The sequence below is a fragment of the Ochotona curzoniae genome, unplaced genomic scaffold, assembly GCF_017591425.1.
Source record: "Ochotona curzoniae isolate NIBS_2020 unplaced genomic scaffold, NIBS_Ocur_1.0 scaffold_2587, whole genome shotgun sequence".
Taxonomy (NCBI): domain Eukaryota; kingdom Metazoa; phylum Chordata; class Mammalia; order Lagomorpha; family Ochotonidae; genus Ochotona; species Ochotona curzoniae.
Window position 1 is genome coordinate 15032075 of NW_024467096.1, and position 22576 is coordinate 15054650.

A 22576-nucleotide genomic window follows, 5' to 3' on the forward strand; every position below is an offset into this window, starting at 1 on the left:
CCAGGAACCCAGCCCACCTAACTCCCCAAGTGGAATGCAGATGTCTGAACCTGCATCTTAACCACTAAGCCAATTCCTACTCCTAGGGTTAGACTCTTTTTAAGTCCATCTGATACCAAAGCCCATGGTTTTACTTCTGTACTTCCAGTATTAATCTATCTCTTTAGCCTTGGAGATTTGAGAGCCTATTTCTAGCTCAGTCTCTCTCTTTTTTTTTTTTAGCTTAGTTCTTTTCTCCCTGGGAAACAGCAACAACTTTGGATAACATGTTTCCATTGTATTTCCCCCTGCTCTTCCTTGGCCTCCTGTACAGAAGGTGGAAGCACTGAGTTTGGGCAGCACTAGACCTCTGAAGCCCTCTGGCAAATCAACAGGATGAGTCTCTGTTACTGTATAATGAGGACATAGTAACTACCTTACTTGACATCCAGTGGTACTGATGATAGTTTAGAGTTGGGGCCTGGTGCTGTGGTTCAACAGGCCAATCCTCTGCCTGTTAATGCCAGTGTCCCATATAGGTGCCAGTTTGTGTCCTGGCTGCTGACTTCCCATCCAGTCTCCCTGCTTATGGTCTGGGAAGGCAACAGAAGATGGGTCAAGTCCTTGGGTTCCTGGCTCCTGGCTTTGGATCAGCTCAGCCCTGGTTTTGTGGCCATTTGGGGAGTAGATTAGCCGATGGAAGATTTCTTTCCTTCTCTCTATAAATCTGCCTCTCAAAACTAAATCTTAAAAGGGGGGTGGGTAAAATGAAAAATAAAAGGGAATTCTCTCCCAAACCTGTGATTGTGCTTTAGAGTGAGATATTTTTTTAGTCCTCAATTTTTCATATTCAGACATTCAGCAGGGAAACAAAGATTAAGGGAAAAACATCTTCAAAAAAATTTAATACAATGGAAAAGAAAATCACACACAAACTATTGATGCTATGTTGCGATCAGGCCTGTTGAACCTGGTGTGAACTAGATTCCCTGAGGCCACAGAATCCCTGAGGCCCTGGGTGAGTCTGGGAAGGCTTGTTTAAGGAAGCTGAGACAGTTTGTCCTGAGGAAAAGAAGATAGTATTGTAGCTAAGGAGTGGCAAAGGCAGGAAGGAGAAAACTGCTTGTTTTCAGAAACAATGGATAAATATAAAGAGAGTAGGGAAAAATGTGGGAGGAGATTCAGGCACAGACTAGCTTGAGGGGAGCTTTGTTGTGCTAAGAATTTGACAGGATCTTTCCTTGGGGACTACTAAATAAGGAAGGGTCACCCTACCCTGGAGGACTAGAGACCAGGCAGTGGAACTGAATATTTGAATTAGAGTAGAGGTCAGGAGATAAGAAAGGGTAAAAAAGATGTTTTTAAACTAATAGATTAATAGGATTTGGTTTTGATCCAAACATTGTTAGGACCTGTTGTCTGATTAGATGTAGAGTATGGATGGGAAGGGATGTGAATGAATCTTAGACTTTGAGGTTGGAAAAGGAAAACGGGGGCTTAGGCACAGAGGCCCAAACCATTATTTGGATGTTCTGTGTCTCCAGCAGGGTGGCCACTTCACACCCAGCTTCCTGCTGATGCAACTGGGAAGGCAGCAGATGCTGGCCCAAGTGCCCATGTGGTAGATCCAAATGGGATTTTGAGCTTTGGCTTGGGTCAGCCCTGGCTGTTGGAGGTATCTGGAGAGTAAATCTCCAGATGGAAGATCTATTTCTCTTCCTCTCACACTCTGCCTTTCAAATACATGTTAAACAAAGAATAAAACAAGACCAACGGACAGCACGTTTGGAAGTGAGCTGGAGAAGAGCTTTAAGAATTCTTTGGTTGTGTGCATATAGGTGAAGATGTTTTTTGCATGACACCAGCTTTGGCTGGAAAATGAGAGGTTTCTGAGTTAGGAGTGGACTGAGTCATTATCAGGCAATATTTGATTTTGGTTCATTGTCTGGCTGAAAGAAAAAGTAGAGAAAAGAATATAGATGGATGTGCTGTGTAACAACAGATAATTCAATTGAAAAGTGTCAGAAAATATTCTATATTTTCATTCTTACTGTGGTTCCTGCTGCAAGTCTATCTTTTGTTCTACCTTTATTTTTAATATTTGAAAGGCAGTTACAGAAAGAAGATACAGAATCTAGCACCTGCCTATTTAGTACCTAAATAGCCTCAGTGGCCATGGCTGGACCAAGCTGAAGCCAGGAGCCCAAAGCTTCCTCCCCTGTTTCCCACATGGGTGCAGGGACTTCAGCCACCTGCTGCTGCCTTCCCAGGAGCCATCAGCAGGGAAACCAAATGGGAACTGGAACAGCCAAGTCCTCAACCAGTGTCCAAATGGAATGCCAGCGTCATAGGCAGAAGCTTAGCCTACTGTGTCCCATAGCAGCTCTGTTTTCCCTTCTTTGTTCTACCTTTGCAGAGAGGGGACTTGTGCCTAAGTTTCCCACACTGTAATCATCCTTTCCTAACTGGGATGATGACTACTTGATTAGCATTTCACCTACCACATCAAGTTCTATGGTCGCACACGTACCAGGAGGCTGGCTGTGACCTCAGAAAAAGTAGGTTTCAGAGTAGATCAAGGTGCCAGTTCTACATGTAGATTTCCCAGAGCTTCAGTTCCTAACTATAGTGGGGAATAGTAACAAGAGGAATTAGTGGTCACAGGTCACCACTGGTGCTGAGAAAACATGTTAGTACTTTCTAAGAGTACTCTGGTATGAAAGAGCAGGGAGTAGGAAGGGGAACAGCTTCTGTGCCAGGTGTTTGTTCCAACAGTGTTTTTTATACATTTTCATTTAACTCCTTAATTCTCACAGTCCAATTAGATGTCAGAGTGAGAGAGCAAGCATAGTGGTTGGGATGGCTGTTCTGGCAGCGTGGGCTAAGCTGGCCCCCAGGGACACATGCAACCCCACACTGGAGTGCTAGTGGATTCCACTGTACTTGGTTTCCAATCCAGCATTCCTCCTGGGAGCCAATGGATGATGGCCCAAGTGGCCACTGTTCCCACCACCCACCTGGGAGATCTGGGCCCAACTGCCTTTAATGCTGTCATTGTGAGAGTGAACCAGCAGATGGAACTCTGTCTCTTCCTCTCTCTGCCAATCTGCCTTTCAAACAAATGAAAAAGAGAACTTTTTTTTTTAATGATGTTTTAAAAGCCTTGGTGCATTTAAAAATCTTGGCATTTTATAACGGGTAAACTAAGGCAGTCATCAGATAGTATCAGTTTGGATTAGAAATTAAAACGGCTGGTGAGATTAGGTTTACGATAATCCTTCTGGCCTCCAAGATTTAGCAGCATAAAAGGACTCTCGAGCTATTTCTCCTACCATCATCCCGTATTTTTCCCTGAATGACTTTTGCTCCTCCCTGAGAAAGACTGGTTTTTGTAAACAAGTCCACCCTAAGTAGTTAGAATGTTTCAATCTTTTCAGTAACATTCAGTTCCCTTTGTTAACACGCTGCAATCCTGTGGAGCACTGGGAGGCTGCACAAGTCACACTTCACCACGGTTTACTTAGGCCTGAGTTACATTTCAACATTCTCAGTCCCCCTCCCCTATCCCCCACGCCCGCCGCTGGCACTTAGCATGCACTCAATAAAATGCTCCAAGTATGAATGAACGAAAGAACTGCCGAACAGAGACGCCGAGAGGTGTGGAACTGGGAGTTCCAAAGTTCGGGAGGGGACAAGGGGGCGGGCAGAAGCTGTCACGTGACGGGGTGGGGTAAGCCCCATGTGCTCCGCTGCGCCGGCGTCCGGCGTGGCTCCGCCTCCTGCGCCGGTCACGTGGGTGCGCCGGCTGCGCCTGCGGAGAAGCGGTGGCCGCCGAGCGGGATCTGTGCGGGGAGCCGGAAATGGTTGTGGACTACGTCTGTGCGGCTGCGTGGGGCTCGGCCGCGCGGACTGAAGGAGACTGAAGGTAAAGCCGCCATGTCCGGGCCCGACCCGGCCCCCCCACCCCCTCCCCCCGCATCCGCCGCCATCCGGGCCGGGACCGGCCACCCTGCACCGCCGCCCCGACGCCCTGGCCCCGCGGCCCGAGCTCGGGCCCCTGCCCGCCCAGGGCTCGATCCCCGGCCCACGTGTGTCCGGCCTGGCCGGGCCTGGCTGCTGGGTGGGGGTGGGGAGCGTGGGGCCCCGCGGGGCTGGGTGGGCTCCGGGTTCGCCGGCCGCAAAATGCCACTCGGGCCCGACCCGAGGAGGCCCGGCGGCCCGCGGACGCAGGCACCGCGGCCCCAGGCCCGCCGCCCCCCCTTCGCGGCCGGGCCGCCTGGAAGTGACACGTTGTTCTTTGGCACTGGCCGGCGCTGCGCAGGGAGGGCGCAGGGGAGGGAGGCGGCGGGCAGGGAGGAGCCCCCGGCCCCGCCCGCCCTCCGGGCAGACCCTCGCGTTGCTTGAAACCGGCTCGCCGCCGCCCACCTGGTCTTTTATAAAGCCCGACTCCCGCCCTGCCTTGGCCTGCGCTCCTGGGCTGCAGCAGCGGCAGGCCTCGCCTCTGGCCCCGCGGCGCGGGTGCCCCTGCGGCAGGAGTCATTTTTCTGCGCCCCTGGGCCAGGCCCCGAACCCGGTGTCCCCGGGTGGGGGTTGGGGTGGGGACACCACGGCTGAAGCTGCTAGCTCCGTGTGTGATCCGGGAGCCTGGTGCCAGCGAGACCTGGAATTTCCGGTCTGGTTGGTCTGGGCCCCGTGGAGCCAGGTTGATACCCCTCACCTCCCAACCCCAGGCCCTCGGATGCTCAGAACCTGTAGGCCGCACCGTGGACTTATTCTTAACCGAAGGGGTGAGTGAGAGGGGGCCCTTGCAGCAGGTCAGGGTGGGGAGGTTGGGGGTAGTGTGGATTCGACAACGTTGTTGGTGGGGTGGGGACATGCACAGCCAGAGTGTTTTTTCTGCTCTTCCTCTCTTGCCACCTCCAGCGGCAGCGCTTTGCGTTGGACCCAACCCTTGCTTCAACCCTTCCTCCCTTCCCCGCCCCCTCCAACTCCCATAGCTTGGGTCTCTTCCCCTTTGCAAGCTTCATTCTTTCCCAACAGGTGCTGGGGGGACCCTGATGTGGCACCAAATGAAATGAACAAAGCTCCACAGCCCACAGGCCCCCCGCCCGCCCCATCCCCTGGACTCCCACAGGTAATTAGAGAGGAATTAGCTGGGATGGGGGTGGGGGAGACCAGGTTCCCGCCCGCGTGTGTCAGAAACAGGTTCCAGCATCGGGATTTTCCCACCCCCATCCCTGTCAGGGCAAAGTGCAGCTGCCAGCTGCCAAATGGAGACAGGTCCCCTTGGCTGTCCCCAGGGGCTGTCATGGGGAGGGGGTATGTGGATTGCTGAGGTTCTTGCTGAAGGTCTGCTCCCCTGACTTCACCCGTGTGGGTTCCAGCCCTACCCTGGCTTCCCCTCTTGCTGAACTATGGTCTCCCCCCACCTCCTTCAGCCTGCGTTTCCCCCGGGGCAGACAGCACCGGTGGTGTTCAGTACGCCACAAGCAACACAAATGAACACGCCTTCTCAGCCCCGCCAGGTGAGGGGCCGCTGGGAGGGGAGTAGGGGACCTGGGTAGCAGCTGGGAGGGGAACTGTGGAGACTGTGTGCTCTGCCAGTTTCCAGGCAGTTGATCTGTTTTCTGGCCTGAGGCTCTGCCACTGAGTACTGTTGGTTACTTGGTGGCTGGCCCCTTGGGGAGAAGGTTGTCCTTGAGAGGGGCACACTGGGGGCCTAGCGCCTGTGGAAATTGGGGTAGTGCTTTGGCCCCTGCTGCCAACCCTTTCTTTCCTGGTTCTTTTCCTGGGAGGTGGTCATTGCCCTGTTCCCTTCCCTGCCTTCTGTTTTGGACTAGGGCAAGATAAATGCTCGAGCTGGTTTTTTGCCTTTTTCTGTTCCTCCAGTTCTTTCTCACTAAGCGGGAGGACTCTTGTCCCACTGCTTTGGGTTTTCTAACCCCTCATCACCCTGGGGGTAATTCTCTTCTTTCCTGTCCCCATGTGCTCTCAGGGAGGATTCAGGTCTCTGCAGGTAAAACCCCTTTTCTAATCTGGACCATCTCCTGGTCTCATTTTCACCCTCATCCCTACCTAGTCAGGCTACAGACAGGGGTTGGGAGTTTTTGGGGTCATACTTTATGCTGATTGGGTCCCTAGTTTCAGTGATGCATGTTAGGGGCTGAATTCTGAAGAGGGTATGCGGGAACTGGGAGACCTGCATGTTGGCTATTAGCTCCTCAGGATCTCAGGCAGAGTAGTGCATGCTGGGGAGGGAGGGTGTCCTTGAAAGGGCCCTTCCTGGGCATGCTGCATCTAAGAGGGGTCAGGAAGCCCCTCAGAGGGTTGTGTGGTGGAGGTTCCGTGAGGATGCGTGGCAGTGAGGATAAAAGCACACACCCAACACCAGCTGTTCTTCTGAGTTTGGAGGGCTTATTGAGTACAGGAGGCTACCCATCAAGTGTATTTTGGAAGGGTTGGTGCTCATGCTTAGAACCCCACAGTACAGTACTTCTTTTCCAGACCAGAGAGACATGGCGGAGGGACCTGATTTGCTGCACGCTTTCTTTCTCAGTGTCAACTTCCTCTCTCCTCCCTCCTGACAGCACTTCTATGCTAGCCGGGCCCAGCCCCCGAGCAGTGCAGCCTCCCGAGTGCAGAGTGCAGCCCCTGCCCGCCCTGGCCCAGCTGCCCATGTCTACCCTGCTGGATCCCAAGTAATGATGATCCCTTCCCAGATCTCATACCCAGCCTCCCAGGGGGCCTACTACATCTCTGGACAGGTGAGGCTGGAGGCTTGGGAGCCCTCGCCCTCCCTTGCCCCAATTCCCTTGACCTGTCTTTTTGTTAGAGATGGGACTTCTGCTCATTGCCCAGAATTGGCTTGTCCTGTCTTGCCCTGTGTTCTGTCTGTAGTCTGGTATGGTAGCTTCCTTAACTCCTCTTCGCTCTTCTCTCTTCCCCACCCAGGGGCGTTCCACATATGTTGTCCCGACACAGCAGTACCCTGTACAGCCAGGAGCCCCAGGCTTCTATACAGGTGCAAGCCCTACAGAATTTGGGACCTATGGTAAGCAAGAGAGGGAGTGAGAGGTGAGAGTGCGTCTCAGGGAACCGGAAAACACCCACTGCTTCCTAAAGCCCAAGACTCTTGTCATTGTCAGACTTGGCTTGGGGACTAAAAATAATAGGGTTAGTAGTAGGGATTGGTGGATTAGTGCTTAATGGTTAACTGGTGTTGGTGGAGATCAAGGCTTGACTCTGTTGCCAAGGGGTTTGGGAGTCCTTGTGTTGAGGAACGTAGGCCCAGGGTGCAGATTTAGAACAGCCTGTTAGACTTTTTTGCGGTGGTCTTTCCATGGTGGTGGTGGGAGGAGGGATTGGCATGCAACATGGATTTGTGGCTACTTTTCATTTGTATTCTAGGAGAGGATTAGTCTGTTCTTTATGGCAGTGGTTTCCAAAATGTTTTTGATCACCTATCAGGAAAAAGTTTGAGTATGTACTTTAATGCATGTATGTTTCTTTGTATATCTGTATGCATAATTTCATTGTAATGTTTGTGATGCTTGGGAAAACCAAGTGTAAATCATGAATGAGATTAAAGAATTGATCCCACTTTGGAGACCATTGCTTTAAGGAATTACTTTTTGGGGGGTTCCTTCATAATGTTACCTTTTGTTTCTTTGCTGCTTTGCAAAGGGCCAGATACTGCAACTAGGCTAAGGTTGAGTTGAACAGGCTTAGCAAATCATTTGCTTCCTAGCCAGGCTGTCTGTTTCAGGTTCAGAGTAGTATGTGTTGTTGTGGGTGGGATACATACACAAGAGTACCTTGGAAGGTAGAGAAGACCTTGGCTCTGCTGGTCAGTAGCTAGCATGTCATGTGAAGGAGTGCCTGCTTACGGCATGTGTGTGTCTGTGTCAGTCAGTGTCAGGAATTCTTGTAAACGCAGTTTAGACTGGTTCCCCAGCTTTGACAGACACCTAATTCCCTGGGGGAGGAGGGCAGGGCAGGGCAGTGGGCAGGCTGTGAGTGATGAGAGGTTCTGAGGGTGGGAGGTGTTTGAGCATTAGTATATGGTTGAACCCGGACGCTGCCACCATTCTTCTTTTTGTCCCCTCCCCCAAGCTGGCGCCTACTATCCGGCACAAGGTGTGCAGCAGTTTCCTGCTGGTGTGGCCCCTGCTCCGGTTTTGGTGAACCAGCCACCCCAGATTGCTCCAAAGAGGGAGCGAAAAACGGTGAGTGACAGCAGACGCTCTGGGGAGGGTCTAGGAAATTGTGAGTGGAGGTCAGGTACCCTGGGGCATTGGTAGGAAGGAGATCTTTAGCTGGGAGTAGGCGGAGACAGCGTGGGGGTATGTCTGGAATGCTCAGGTCTCTTTTTGAAAGACATTAGATTTGGGCATAGCTCATAGAAAGACTGATGTAACTGGAGTCAGTTCCCTGGGACCCGTGGGCTCTGGAGGCCCATCGGAACTCTGTTGGACTCTGGGTTTCTGGTGGCTTGATTTGAAAGTAGTTTGTTTTGTATGACCCCACCCCCCACTCTCAGTCCTGGAAGCTCTCAGGCCTCCGCCTCTGCTCAGTCCTCAAGCCCTGGGCGTGGTGCCCAGAATAGGGTGCCAGTGCTGGGGAAGCCGCTGAGTCACCCTGGCTCCACCCACTGGATCTGGGCCCTGCCCCCAGAGATCAGGCCGACTAGCCACAAGTGAGCCTGGCTAGGTGCTTGATGGGGGTCCTGCGGCTCAGGGTGTGCAGGCACTGACTTGGGGATTGCTAGTGGGGCAGGGATGAGGGAGGGAGGGGCATTATGATGTACAGGCTGCTCTGTGAGGTCAAAAGTCTCTTGTGGGTGGGGGCTAGGGCAGGGACTACAAGAGCAGCTAGATGGGTTGACAGTAGAACTCATGGGGTTTCTGGCACCCACCCACCTGCTGCCCAGTGGGGGGGTGAGGGGTTGACCTAGAGTCCCAGCAGTGGGGCAGGGTGGAGAGGGGTTTCCTCCTGCTTCCCTCTCATCCCATAGCTTTCTTTCCTCAGATCCGAATTCGAGATCCAAACCAAGGAGGGAAGGATATCACGGAGGAGATAATGTCAGGGGCCCACACTGCCTCTACACCCACCCCTCCCCAGGTATTGTCTGCTGTTTGAGTGGTACCTTGCCTGGGATTGGCTATGCTTGCCTGGATTCCCAACTCCCTCAATCTTTTCCTTCAACTAAGGGATTTATTTCCCTGCTTTCCTGGATTTCTAGGCAGAGCTAAAGTAGAAATGGCTCTAGTAAAGAAGGGTTGTGGGACTCTTCAGTGCAAACTTGGTAACCCTTTGTGTCCTGCAGACGGGAGGCGGTTTGGAGCCCCAGGCTAATGGGGAGTCGCCCCAGGTTGCTGTCATAGTCCGGCCAGGTAAGTAAGTGGAGTGAGGTGGAGCCTTCCTGGGAAAAGGAATGTGATAGTTTAAAACTGCTGAGGTGTGGTAGGGCTGAATTGAATGGTGCTGGATAGTGGCATGGGTTTCAGGTGATGGGATTGTAGGGGTCAGTTTTATTTTGGATGAGAAGGGGAAAATGTTTGGGTGGGAGATGCTTTGGCTGAGGGGAGGAGCACCAGCACAGAAGGACTTGCTTTTAGTTACTCACTCTTCCTTCCTATGGCACAGATGACCGGTCGCAAGGAGCAATCATGGGAGGCCGGACAGTACTGCCTGGCCCAGAGCACAGCCCTTCAGAATCCCAGCCTTCGTCACCTTCCCCGACCCCGTCCCCACCCCCAATCTTAGAACCAGGCTCTGAGCCTAATCTTGCGGTCCTCTCTATTCCTGGGGACACTATGACAACGGGGATGATACAGATGCCTGTGGAAGAATCAACCCCCATCTCCCGTGAAACAGGGGAGCCATATTGCCTCTCTCCAGAACCTGCTCCTCTCGCTGAACCCATACTGGAAGTTGAAGTGACACTGAGCAAACCAATTCCAGTATCTGAGTTCTCTTCCAGTCCTCTCCAGGTTCTCTCCCCTCCGGCATCTCACAAAATGGAAATTCATGAGCCTAATGGCGTGGTCCCCTCTGAGGCTCTGGAACCAGAGGTGGAGTCAAGCACAGAGCTCGCCCCTCTCCCCCCTGCAGCTTGCCCCTCCGAATCCCCTGTGCCTATTGCTCCAACTGCCCATCCTGAGGAACTGCTCAATGGAGCCCCCTCACCACCAGCTGTGGACTTAAGCCCAGTCAGTGAGCCTGAGGAACAGACCAAGGAGGATACAGTGTCTCCAGCTCCCTCTGCCGGTCCCTCTGCCACTCCAGCCACAGCTTCCCCAGTTACTTCCCCTGCTCAGGAGGAGGAGATGGAAGAAGAGGAAGAGGAGGAGGAAGGAGAAATGGGAGAAGCAGAGAGTGAGAAAGGAGGAGAAGAATTACAAGGCCCAGAGAGCACCCCTGTCCCTGCCCCCTTACCCCAGAGTGTGGAGGCAGTCACTGCCACCCAAGGTAAAGTGGCTGGATGGTGAAGTTTGGGGCTGGGCGGTGAGAGTAAGTCTTCTGTTTGGCTGATGACCTGTGCATGTCATGTGTCTGGGTCACAGAAGCCTGTGATGGCACGGCACCTGAGAGCTACAGGAAGGACTTTATAAAGCCTAGACAGGGTGATGTGAAGAGAAAATTGCATCCTGGATTGCCTTTTAATTTTTCCTGGCATTAGCTGTACTCCTTGAGATTATTTCCATCCCTGATTTGCTTCTTTCTCAATTAGTGGCAGTATCTGTGCCAAAGAGAAGACGGAAAATTAAAGAGCTAAATAAGAAGGAGGCTGTGGGAGACCTTCTAGATGCCTTCAAAGAGGTAAGGAAGCACAAAGTAGGAGAGGTGAAACTGGTCATTTCCTTCTGCAATCAAAACTGGATTGTGCTATGGTTCCAGGTTAACCCGGCAGTGCCAGAGGTGGAAAATCAGCCTCCTGCAGGCAGCAATCCAGGCCCAGAGACTGAGGGCAGCAGCGCGCCCTCCCGGCCTGAAGAAGCAGATGAGACCTGGGATGCAAAAGAAGACAAAATTCACAATGTGGAAAACATCCAGCCTGCGGGGGAACAGAAGTATGAGTATAAGTCAGGTATGCTGGAAAGGAGGGTGAAGAAGGGCTGGTCATTCTTGGTAGAGTGTCAGGAGCTGAGAATATATCAGTACTTCATCCTCTCATCTTGCAGATCAGTGGAGGCCTCTAAACCTTGAGGAGAAAAAGCGTTATGACCGTGAGTTCCTGCTTGGCTTTCAATTCATCTTTGCCAGTATGCAGAAGCCGGAGGGATTGCCCCATATCAGTGATGTGGTGTTGGACAAGGTTGGTGGTTTGAGGAGGATGGGGGGGGGGGAGGTTGGGTGGATTAGGGAGGAGCCTGAGGACCTCAGAGGGTAACCAGGAACCCCAGCCCCCTCCATGAGGCTTTCCATCTTCTCTTCGCAGGCCAATAAAACACCACTACGGCCGCTGGATCCCTCTAGACTATCAGGCATAAATTGCGGCCCAGACTTCACTCCATCCTTTGCCAACCTTGGTCGACCAGCTCCTAGTGGCCGTGGTCCCCCCAGGGGTGGGCCAGGTGGGGAGCTGCCCCGAGGGCCGGTGAGTAGGGCTGGCTGGAGGCCCAGCTGGGTAAGGGAGGGGTGTGGAGTGGGAACAAGTCAGCCATGATGTCTCGTGTGCTGAATAGTTGTGTCTTTATCTTATGTTTAGCAGGCTGGCCTGGGACCCCGGCGCTCTCAACAGGGCCCCCGAAAGGAGCCCCGTAAGATCATTGCCTCAGTGATAATGACAGAAGATATAAAACTGAACAAAGCTGAGAAAGCCTGGAAACCCAGCAGCAAGCGTACAGCAGCTGATAAGGATCGAGGGGAGGAGGATGCTGATGGCAGCAAAACCCAGGTACTGGCAAGTCTTGCTTCTGGTGTTCCTGCTCCTCCGATTTGCCTGCAAAGCTGCCTTTGCCTGCTCCATCTGACCTTAACCACTTAGCACCTGCCAAAAAGCCCCTACACTGTCCTGCCTCACTGGATCTTTGTCCACTCTCCTCGCCAGGACCTGTTCCGCAGGGTGCGCTCTATCTTGAATAAGCTGACACCCCAGATGTTCCAGCAGCTGATGAAACAGGTGACACAGCTGGCCATTGACACCGAGGAACGCCTCAAAGGGGTCATTGATCTTATCTTTGAGAAGGCCATCTCCGAACCCAACTTTTCAGTGGCCTATGCCAACATGTGCCGCTGCCTCATGGCGGTTAGTTTTCTGCTTTTCTCGGTTTCATGGTCCGGTTTCCCGTTTTGGTTCCCAAGACACTGAGGGGTTGGAGGGAGGATGTGGGAGTTGAGGCCAGAGGTCTGCAGGCAGCATAGGGAGCACACCAAAGCATAGCAGCTCATGGCCAAGGGCAGACTTGGATTACTACCCTTGCCTCGAGCTAGACTAAATGTGACATTCTTCTTACTGGCAGCTGAAAGTGCCCACTACAGAAAAACCAACAGTGACTGTGAACTTCCGAAAATTATTGTTGAATCGGTGTCAGAAGGAATTTGAGAAAGATAAGGATGATGATGAGGTTTTTGAAAAAAAACAAAAGGAGATGGATGAAGCTGCTACGGTGAGAAAATTTACCTCAAGTTTGCAAATTTACCTCAAGTTTGCGGTCTAATCACTGCCTTCCTCCTCCCCCCCCACCCAAGTTATGCTTGGAGTTTGGGATAAGCCTAGGTGGGGTGGAGATTGTAGTATCTTGAATAAGTTCGTCTTCCTCAGGACATGAATACTTGTGGTTAGATTTGGCTGTCTAGACAACAGAGGAGAAGGATTTTAGTTGAGTATTTGGATATGTTTAATCATCCCTGTCCCTTGACTGGCAGGCAGAGGAACGGGGACGCCTGAAGGAAGAGCTGGAAGAAGCTCGGGACATCGCACGGCGGCGCTCCTTAGGGAATATCAAGTTTATCGGGGAGTTGTTCAAGTTAAAGATGTTGACGGAGGCCATAATGCATGACTGTGTGGTCAAACTACTTAAAAACCATGATGAAGAGTCCCTAGAATGCCTTTGTCGACTACTTACTACCATTGGCAAAGATTTGGATTTTGAAAAAGCCAAGGTAGGGAATCTTGGCTTTTGATGGGGAGGACCTGAGCCACACATCCCCGCCCCGCCCATCGTTCCCTAATGAGCTGCTGAGGGCCTGTAGTTGGTCATGAGGTGCTGAAACTCCTGGACCTGTTTTTTTTGTTTTGTTTTGTTTTTTTTTGCTTCTCACTAGCCCCGAATGGATCAGTACTTCAACCAGATGGAAAAAATCATTAAGGAAAAGAAGACTTCATCCCGCATCCGCTTCATGTTGCAGGATGTGCTAGATCTACGACAGGTGTGTGTCTCCTCCTTAGAAGTTTCTGTATTTATGGATGCTGCTTTGTCTGGCTGCCCCTGACAATTGTGCCTGGCCTCCTATCCCCACAGAGCAATTGGGTGCCACGGCGAGGGGATCAGGGTCCCAAGACCATTGACCAGATCCATAAGGAGGCTGAAATGGAGGAGCATAGGGAGCACATCAAAGTGCAGCAGCTCATGGCCAAGGGCAGTGACAAGCGCCGGGGTGGCCCTCCTGGCCCACCCATCAGTGAGTCTGAGGCTGGGATTAAGGAGGGAGCAGTGAAGGAATCTAAGGGCATGCTTCCACTGATGACTTTCTGTTAGTGCCACGTGTCTGGGCCACTGAGTCCTCATGATGGAACTGAGGATCTGAGGAAGAGAAGGTGGGGATTCCCAAGGGGATGGGGCTGTTAGAATTTGCTTGTTATAGCAGTGTGACTTCTTCGTCTCAGGCCGTGGCCTTCCACTTGTGGACGATGGTGGCTGGAATACAGTCCCAATCAGCAAAGGCAGCCGTCCTATTGACACCTCACGACTCACCAAGATCACGAAGGTAAGGGGTTATGCTGTATGGTCAAGCAGGCATGAAGCTCACTTTGGCTCTTGGTCACCTTGCTTTCCTAAGATTGGGGAAGTGATGGCTGAATCTTCTCTCTTAGACTAACTGGTTAAGATGTTGGAGCTAGGACTACTGGCTCTAAGGAATATATTCACATTGGTCAGAAAATGGCCAGCTAAGTGCCACACATACCAGTTCTAGCCTTTTGCCTGCTTTTGTGTATTCTGTGAGCCAAGAATGGTTTTTACATTGTAAATGATGGAGAAAAATCAAAAGTAGAGTGTTTTACTACGTACAAGTAATGAAGCTTAAAATTTGACTGTCCATAGACGCTGTATTGGAATGCAGTTGCATTCATTCCCTGAAGTATCACCTGCAGCTACAAGCATGCTACAGTGGCTGCAGTAGAGACTTGGCAAGGCTGTCTGACCTTTTCACAAAAACGATTTGCATGATCCCCGGTCTGGGCCTCACTATCTGTGTGACAGTGTGTGGGGATGCTGGTTAAGAGCTTTGGCCAAGCCAGGCCTGTAACTGTACCCCCTCTCTTTCCCCAGCCTGGCTCTATTGATTCTAACAATCAACTCTTTGCACCTGGAGGGCGCCTCAGCTGGGGCAAAGGCAGTAGCGGAGGGTCAGGAGCCAAACCTTCAGACGCAGGTATGGAGGCTGCTCTGTGGAGCTGTGTGGTTACAGTCTGGGCTCCCCTGGAGGCAAAGTGTTATAGGGGAAGCTTTCAGTTCAAAGGTTATCCAAGAGATACATACGTGATTCAGAGGTGGAACTCCTTTATTTTGGCCCTGGGACAAACCGTCGTTAATGGCAAGTAGGGGAGAGAATTGAAGCAACCAGAAGATATCTTAATTAGAGCTTTCTTTATTTTCCTTCCTAGCATCAGAAACTTCACGTCCAGCAACTAGTACCTTGAATCGCTTCTCAGCCCTTCAGCAGGCAGTACCCACAGAAAGCACAGATAACAGGCGTGTGGTGCAAAGGTGAGAGCTCATGCTTGTCATCTGAGTACGGCAGCTGGGTTTCACTTGTTGCTATAGGATAGGGATTCCTTAAGCCTGGAGCCCCTGGCTGAGAGGCTCAGACTGGGCATATTCCTAATGCCAGGAATGCCACCCAGCATACTCTGCATGTAGGATCATTATCAGCAAGTTGTCTGGGCAGTACAGGTGAGAAGTGGCGTGTTGTCCATTTTTCTTACAGGAGTAGCTTGAGTCGAGAGCGAGGCGAGAAAGCTGGGGACCGGGGAGATCGCCTAGAGCGAAGTGAACGGGGAGGTGACCGAGGAGACCGGCTAGATCGTGCACGGACGCCAGCCACCAAACGGAGCTTCAGCAAGGAGGTAGAAGAACGGAGTAGAGAACGGCCCTCCCAGCCTGAGGGACTGCGCAAGGCAGCTAGTCTCACAGAGGATCGGGACCGAGGCCGGGATGCTGGTGAGACTGGAAAAAAAGGGTGTGAGGAGGGTGCTGTCTGGCTTTGGTTCAACTGGTCTGCAGTTGTCTTGGGAGCTCCAGATTGTTTACTAGGGAAGAGTGGAGCTGAAGAGTTAGTCTGTTTTCTTACTGCAGTGAAGCGGGAAGCTACCCTGCCCCCTGTGAACCCGCCAAAGGCTACACTCTCTGAGGAGGAGCTGGAGAAGAAGTCCAAGGCCATCATTGAAGAATACCTCCATCTCAATGACATGAAGGTAGGTGACACAGGGTTGCAGGGGAGGGGATGTGTGGATGTGTGATGGATTGCACATCGAGAGACTTGGAGGTGGCAGCTTCTTGTTCAGACAGTGACCCCTTCTTCCCCATGCCCTTTGCCCCTCAGGAGGCAGTACAGTGTGTCCAGGAGCTAGCCTCACCTTCCTTACTCTTCATCTTCGTGCGGCATGGCATCGAGTCCACACTGGAGCGTAGTGCCATTGCTCGTGAGCATATGGGGCAGCTGTTGCACCAGCTGCTCTGCGCTGGACACCTCTCCACTGCTCAGTACTACAAAGGGTATGATTGATTGCTCTGGACATATCCACAATTCCTGTCTTTTGTGTTGGATCCATGGAATCTCACATCAGAGTATAGCCTCCAACATCTCTGTAAATGTTGCTTTGGGAGGAGGGGAATGGCAATCACCCTCAACCATCTAAGACAAGAAGAAGGTGGTCTTAACTTGAAGAGTTACCCCATATCTTTTATTATTTTTTTATTGGCAAGTCATATGTACAGAGAAGGAGACACAGATTTTTTTTGTCTGCTGATTCACTCCCCAAGTGGCTGCAACGGCCGGAGCTGAGCCAGTCCGAAGCCAGTATCCTGGAACCTCTTCCAGGTCTCCTGTGCGAGTACAGGATCCCAAGGCTTTGGGTTCTCAACTGCCCTCCCAGGCCGAGAGCTGGGAGCCAGATGGAAAGCGGAGCTGCCAGGATTAGAACCAGCGCCCATATGGGATCCCGGCACATTCAAGGCGAGAACCTTAGCCGCTAGACCACCATATCAGGCCCAGTTACCCCATATCTTAAAAAGTGTCCTTGGGGAACTCTGTAGTAGATCCTTGCTTTGTTGTTCCAGAAGAGGCTAGGGGCCTGATTTGCCTCTCCAGAGTGCTGAGTTGGAATTCGTTTTTGCAGGCTATATGAAATCCTAGAATTGGCTGAGGATATGGAAATTGACATACCCCATGTGTGGCTTTACCTGGCAGAACTGGTAACACCCATTCTGCAGGAAGGTGGTGTGCCCATGGGGGAGCTGTTCAGGTAAGTCCCTCTTGGAATTTGGAGGAGGGTAAAGACTGGTGGAAAGGGATTAAAGGAAGAAGAAGGTATGGGAGATTGGGTGCCTGAGTTGTGGAAGCTGGCAGCAGTGTTTGTTTTTTGCTGTTTTTTCCTTCTATTCTAGGGAAATTACAAAGAATCTGAGACCCCTGGGCAAAGCTGCTTCCCTGTTGCTGGAGATCCTGCGACTCCTGTGCAAAAGCATGGTGAGTGACTATGTTTGGGGTTCCTCCTCCTGCCTGGTGTGGCTGCTTGTGGTGGTTCTGAAGCCTTCATGGTTCTTTGATGGGATGGAGTCATGGTGAGGGCAGGACTGTGCTGGTACTCAGAGGAGGAGGAAAAGGGAAGCGGGCAGTATACTTCAGATTACTTCCTGTCATGTAGGAAGTAGTCTTTTTCTGGCCATGCTGGGCAAGAAAGGCAGTCTAGAACCCTAGGTTGGTGATTGACTTATTATTCACATTTTCAACTAGCACTTCTTTGCTTATGATGTACTAAACACTGGGATACAGCAGAGGATAGGAAACAAATTGATAGGGTGAACATTTGGCTTAGTGATTAAAATGCTCATGTCCCATGTTGAATGCTGGGGTTTAGGTCATCTACGTGGGAAATCTAGATTGTGATCCCACCTCGTGAGTCTCCAGCAGCCCAGCCCAAGCTGTATGGGGCATTTGGAAAGTGAACCAGCAAATGAAAGGTTTTTCTGTGTCTTTCTCAAGTAAATAATTCTTTTTTAAAAAAGCGCCAGTATTGAGTAAGTAAAATTGTCGAAAAGGAGTTTTGAGAAGGTTGCACATAAGCATTTGCAGTGTTCATGCCAGCAAGCTTTCTTTGAAGGTCACTGGAGACTGTACTATGAAATTTATGGTGATGAGTGAGTGTAAAGGTGGCAGGATGGGGAAAGGCAGTTTAGGTGTGGTAGTGAGGAACCAGAAAGTGTAGTTTCAAAAGATTTTGGTTATCTGGTACCTGGAGAAAAGAGGCTAAAAGGACTTGGTATTTCAGCATCATGATCTGTTGATAAACATGTATTCCAAGGCATTTTCTGTTTATAATTAATAATTGGCATATGTACACTATTTATGTACATACAGTCCTCGACTTAACAGTGGTTTCAATTTAGGATTTTTCAGTTTTATGATAGGATTTTCAAGGTGTTGTTTTTTTCAGATTAGGATATTTTTGACTTAGAATGGATTTTCTTAAATGTTACCCGTGTCATAAGTCAAGGAGCATCTATTATTCATAAATTCTAAGGTGCCGTGGATTAGAAGATTTATTATTTACTAACAAAAGACCTTCTATTTCTAAAGTGCAATATAACTATAATAATGTTTTTTAAAATATGAAAAAATGCATTAGGATAAATGAATTATGGCCTTGTTATTGGATGGTGTCATCACTCTTACAAAAAGTCCTGTGGGGTCTCTTTTGCTCCCTAGAGAAAATGAGCTCAGATTGTTACTTTTTGTTTTGTTTATTTATTTATTGTTAGTGCAAGTTCAGATATATGGAGAGGAGGAGAGACAGAGAGGACGATCTTTCATCTCATGGTTCACTCCCTAAGTGGCTGCAATGACTGGAGCTGAACCAATCTGAAGTCAGGAGCCAGGAGCTTCTTCTGGGTCTCCCATTAGGGTGCAGGGTCCCAAGGCTTTGGGCTGTCCTTGACTGCTTTCCCAGGGCACAGGCGGGGAGTTGGATGGGAAGCGGGGCTGCTGGGATACAAACCGGTGGCCCTTATAAGATCCTGGCATGTTCAAGGGCGAAGACTTTAGCTGCTAAGCTATTGTGCCGGGCCGAGATTGTTGTTTAAGATTCATTCCTTTCCATAAGCAAACACCTGCTTTATGGAATTATGAGAAGCCAGGCTTTTTAGATGGAGGTGACATTGGAAGAACAACAGGGAAAATATATAATCTGGTTATTTGTAGTTTTGAGGTCTTTTCCTTCACCCTAATGTTAGGATTATAGTGGACAAAAAAAATTCCTGCTTGTTGGATGCCTTTCCTCCATTGGACTTATAGGCATGGAAACATTGTGTCTGGGGTATCTCTGTCATCCTTAGCTTCTAATAGGTACTTAGTGGATTTTCAGCAAATAACCTACTGGATTATTGTTGAGCCATTGAGTCCTAGGAGAGGGTGGTGACTGAGTTGGTCTTGTGTTTTCCAGGGTCCAAAAAAAGTGGGGATATTGTGGCGTGAGGCTGGTCTCAGCTGGAAAGAATTTCTGCCTGAAGGCCAGGATGTTGGAGTATTTGTCACTGAACAGGTTTGGAACTGGAGTTGGGTTAATTTTAGCATTTGATATTCTGTCCAGTCTTCACCTAGTTGCCTCATGTGTTGAGTGGTAGGTCTTTATCACTTGACTGGGTCTTTTGGTTGCAGAAGGTGGAGTATACCCTAGGAGAGGAGTTAGAGACTCCTGGCCAGAAGACACTGTCTTGTGAGGAGCTGAGCAGGCAGCTGGAGAAACTGCTGAAGGAGGGGAGCAGTAACCAGCGGGTTCTCGATTGGATAGAGGTGTGTTTTTACTGATTGTGGTCAGAAGGGCACCCCTTCTTGGGGTGGCCTTGGGGGAGGCTGTGCAAAAGTGGGCCTAGGGCAAAATTTTGAACCTGTGAACCATTGTTTCTCCTATATAGGCCAACCTGAGTGAGCAGCAGCTAGCATCCAACACATTAGTTCGAGCTCTCATGACAGCTGTCTGCTATTCTGCAATTATCTGTAAGAGGGGTCAGGGGAGATGACTGGGGACAAGGGTAGACCTGACAGACAGATGGGAGGGAGTTCAGTTTTTAGCTCTAGGTCTGAAATAGATTATGACTGTCATTTCACTAATTCCTGCCTTCTTTCCTATAGTTGAAACTCCTCTCCGAGTGGATGTTCCGGTGCTGAAAGCGCGAGCAAAACTGCTACAGAAATATCTGTGTGATGAGCAGAAGGAGCTGCAGGCGCTCTATGCCCTCCAGGCCCTTGTAGTGACCTTAGAACAGCCTGCCAGTAAGAGCCAGGCCTCAGGGTTGGGTAGGGTAGGGTAGGGAGGGACTGCTGGATAGCAGAAAGTAGTCATGGAAGGGGATAATCTCTGGTGCAGTGCCTTGCTGTTTTGATTCCCTACCCCAGAGGTTGCTGCTCTGCTTACCAATGGAAAAAGTAACTGAAGGACTACCTGCATTTATCTGTTACACAGTATCTTATAGGGAATCACCATGTCATGTGCCCCCTCTGGTTCAGGGCTGGAGTGCCTTACCTTTTTCAGTTGCCACCATTGTTTAGGGTAGATAGATGGTGTTAACCCACTGTTTTCCATGTTGAGAGGTTGAGTCTGGGGTTACACATTGAACAGATAGCTGCTGTGTTTTGTCAGGGCATGGACTGTTCTCAGAGACTAGGGTCAGATGCCGTTCTCTTTCTGACATGAATGAGCTGAGGCGAGGGGGTCTCTGTCTGCTAGCACACCACTTTGAGGGGTGGTGACTGGGAAATGGGGTGCATGAAAAGTGGGAAATGGGAGGGAACTTTTAAGCAAAGGCTGTGTGTGTAAGGAAGGAAGGCCATGAGGTCAGGAGAATTTAACACAATGGAAGAGAGCTGTGGAAGAGTGCAGCTGCCTGTGGTGAATGGAGGCAGGAGGAGGTGGAGTGAGTTAACAGTGGCCAGGTTGTGCAGGGCTGCTGTCTTCATCCTGCCACAGTGACAGAGATGGTGGAATATGGTGAGTAACTGCAATAGGATTGGTGCTGGTGACTCAACTTGGTTGGTGACGGTAGGGATGGTGGAGGCAAGTGGGCAGAGCTAAATATTTGGATAGCTGTTGGTCACACCAGTCTGGTAAGGGACCGTGAGACTAGGAGTCAGGGTGAGACTCAGGATAGTTTCAGCAGGTGAGATGATAATGTGGTGCCATTGGCTGGGATAGAGAACACTGGAACAAGTGGGCAGCAGTCCCTGCATGGGAGGGGCAAAGATGTCAGCCAGACATCCAGGCTGGGTCCATTTGGAAAGAGGAAGAGAGGTTAGAGGCAGCTTTGAGTTGCTGATACTGAATCATGAGTTCAAAGCACAAATGGAAGAACGGGGAGTTGCCTGAGGCAGTGAGGAGGGCAAGGGGAATACTGAGATGGGGTACAAAGAGGTGGACAGTTAGGCCTCTAGAATCCAAAATTATGGTGACCACCCTGATAGAATTTTTTCTTGGTGGGGAGCGCGGGAGACTACAGGTTGGAAAAGGCTGGGGAGCATTTCACTAAGAACAAGTATGGACAAAGTCTTACTGAGTTGTAATTGGAATGGGAACCCTCTGCTTAGGTGGCAGAATGGACATTTGATTGTATGGAATCCTCAGGATGTGGTGTGCATGGGATTATGTGTGCGAGTGTGGGATTGAGAAACAGATGGACCATGACTCTGGGATAGGATTGGGGCATGGCTGGCATTGAGGAGGCCCAGAAGTGTGAATTTGAGGCTAAGAATGCTGCTGAAAGTCCTGGCTTTTTCAGGAACTTCCTCATATCTGAAATTTAGTAATGTGCTTTTTAAATTTTAATTTACTGCTCTCTGATTTTTGGGTATATTTAGTGTGAAAGTTTGTTCTGGGAAGAGTAATAGTACATGTGTGGAATAGGGTGAGTTGTGTTCAGGGATTATAGGTCAAGTGCTTGGGAGATGATACCCAGCAGTCAGGGATGGTGGAGGGAAAAAAGAGATGGGGCTCAGGTTGAGTCTTGGCAGGATTCCACAGTGGAGATGAAGGATGCTCCTGGCAGGGGATATGGCACCAGCAGATGTGTCCAGGGCCAGGGAAGACACTTAGGGAGAAACAACTTGGAACAGGAGCTTGTTGGACATGGACTGTTTGGGGCCAATGAGTGTTCTAGATTACACCTTCAGCACTTGTGATCATTTAGGTAACTCCAAATGCTTAGAAGTTGCCAAAGTGAAGCTAGGCAAGTTTATAAGTTTTTTCTGATGGTGGAGCGGCTCGTTCCTGCACACCATTCTCTGATTCTGTGTGTGGGGGTGATCAGACACAAATGGCAGGCTGGTGGGTCAGGGTCTTTGAACTTCTGAAACTTGGGAGGGAACCCTGGGGGACAGGCTGGCATGGCTATGGCCACGTGGCTCTGACTGCTGTCCTACCTGCTTTCAGACCTGCTTCGGATGTTCTTTGATGCCCTGTATGACGAGGACGTGGTGAAGGAGGAAGCCTTCTACAGCTGGGAGAGCAGCAAGGATCCTGCCGAGCAGCGGGGCAAGGGTGTAGCCCTTAAGTCAGTCACAGCCTTCTTCAAGTGGCTTCGTGAGGCGGAGGAGGAGGAGGAGGAATCCGACCACAACTGAGGGCTGGTGGGGCTGGGGACTTGGAGCCCCATGGACACACGGATGGCTCTGCCAGCTGCCTGGACTGCAGGGGGGGCGGCAGCAGTGGCGGCAGTGGCAGTGGGTGCCTGTAGTGCGATGTGTCTGGCTAATAAAGTGGCTGAAGAGGCAGGATGGTTTGGGGCTGCCTGGGGCCCCCTCCAGGATGCTGCCAGGGGGTGGCCCTCTCCTCCCTCTGGGGCACAGAACTATATTATATATAAAGTCTTGAAATTTGGTGTGTCTTGGGGGGGGCACCACCGCCTGCCCCTGGGGTCCTTTTTTATTTTCTGAAAATCACTCTTTGGGACTGCCGTCCTCGCTGCTGGGGGCATATGCCCCAGCCCCTGCACCACCCCTGCTGCTGCCTGGGCAGGGGGAGGGGGGGCACGGTGCCTGTAATTATTAAACATGAATTCAATTAAGTTCCCTGCCTCTCTGTGTTATGGCCTGCTGTCTCTGGAGAAGGGGTGTGAATATGGGCAGCCCCCTTTCCAGAGCTGGCACAGTAGCACTGTTCCCT

General features: G+C 50.8%; 1 protein-coding gene and 1 non-coding gene across 6 annotated transcripts; both read left to right on the plus strand.

Annotated features, from left to right (window-relative positions):
- Positions 1–3752: 3752 nt before the first annotated feature.
- EIF4G1 (eukaryotic translation initiation factor 4 gamma 1) lies at positions 3753–22478 on the plus strand. Of its 5 annotated transcripts, XM_041003132.1 has the most exons (34): positions 3791–3904; positions 4710–4766; positions 5020–5113; positions 5418–5504; positions 5975–5995; positions 6567–6743; positions 6931–7030; positions 8092–8204; positions 9007–9099; positions 9305–9371; positions 9625–10449; positions 10712–10800; positions 10879–11068; positions 11163–11296; positions 11420–11578; positions 11693–11878; positions 12032–12229; positions 12444–12590; positions 12850–13086; positions 13249–13353; positions 13446–13605; positions 13811–13911; positions 14475–14577; positions 14810–14912; positions 15133–15365; positions 15501–15619; positions 15748–15920; positions 16544–16669; positions 16812–16893; positions 18866–18964; positions 19081–19215; positions 19338–19419; positions 19555–19695; positions 21845–22478. In XM_041003132.1, the coding sequence occupies exons 3-34, from the start codon at positions 5054–5056 to the stop codon at positions 22033–22035; spliced, it is 4836 nt and encodes a 1611-aa protein (XP_040859066.1). In that variant the 5' UTR covers positions 3791–3904; positions 4710–4766; positions 5020–5053; the 3' UTR covers positions 22036–22478. The 5 variants fall into 5 exon arrangements, with proteins under 5 accessions (XP_040859067.1, XP_040859068.1, XP_040859069.1 ...); XM_041003133.1 differs by lacking the exon at positions 4710–4766 and having other exon boundaries at positions 3753–3904; XM_041003134.1 differs by lacking the exon at positions 5975–5995 and having other exon boundaries at positions 3777–3904; positions 11690–11878.
- On the plus strand, positions 13660–13735 carry LOC121171433. The gene has a single exon (XR_005886138.1). It is a non-coding gene; the product is annotated as a small nucleolar RNA SNORD66 (small nucleolar RNA).
- Positions 22479–22576: the final 98 nt, after the last annotated feature.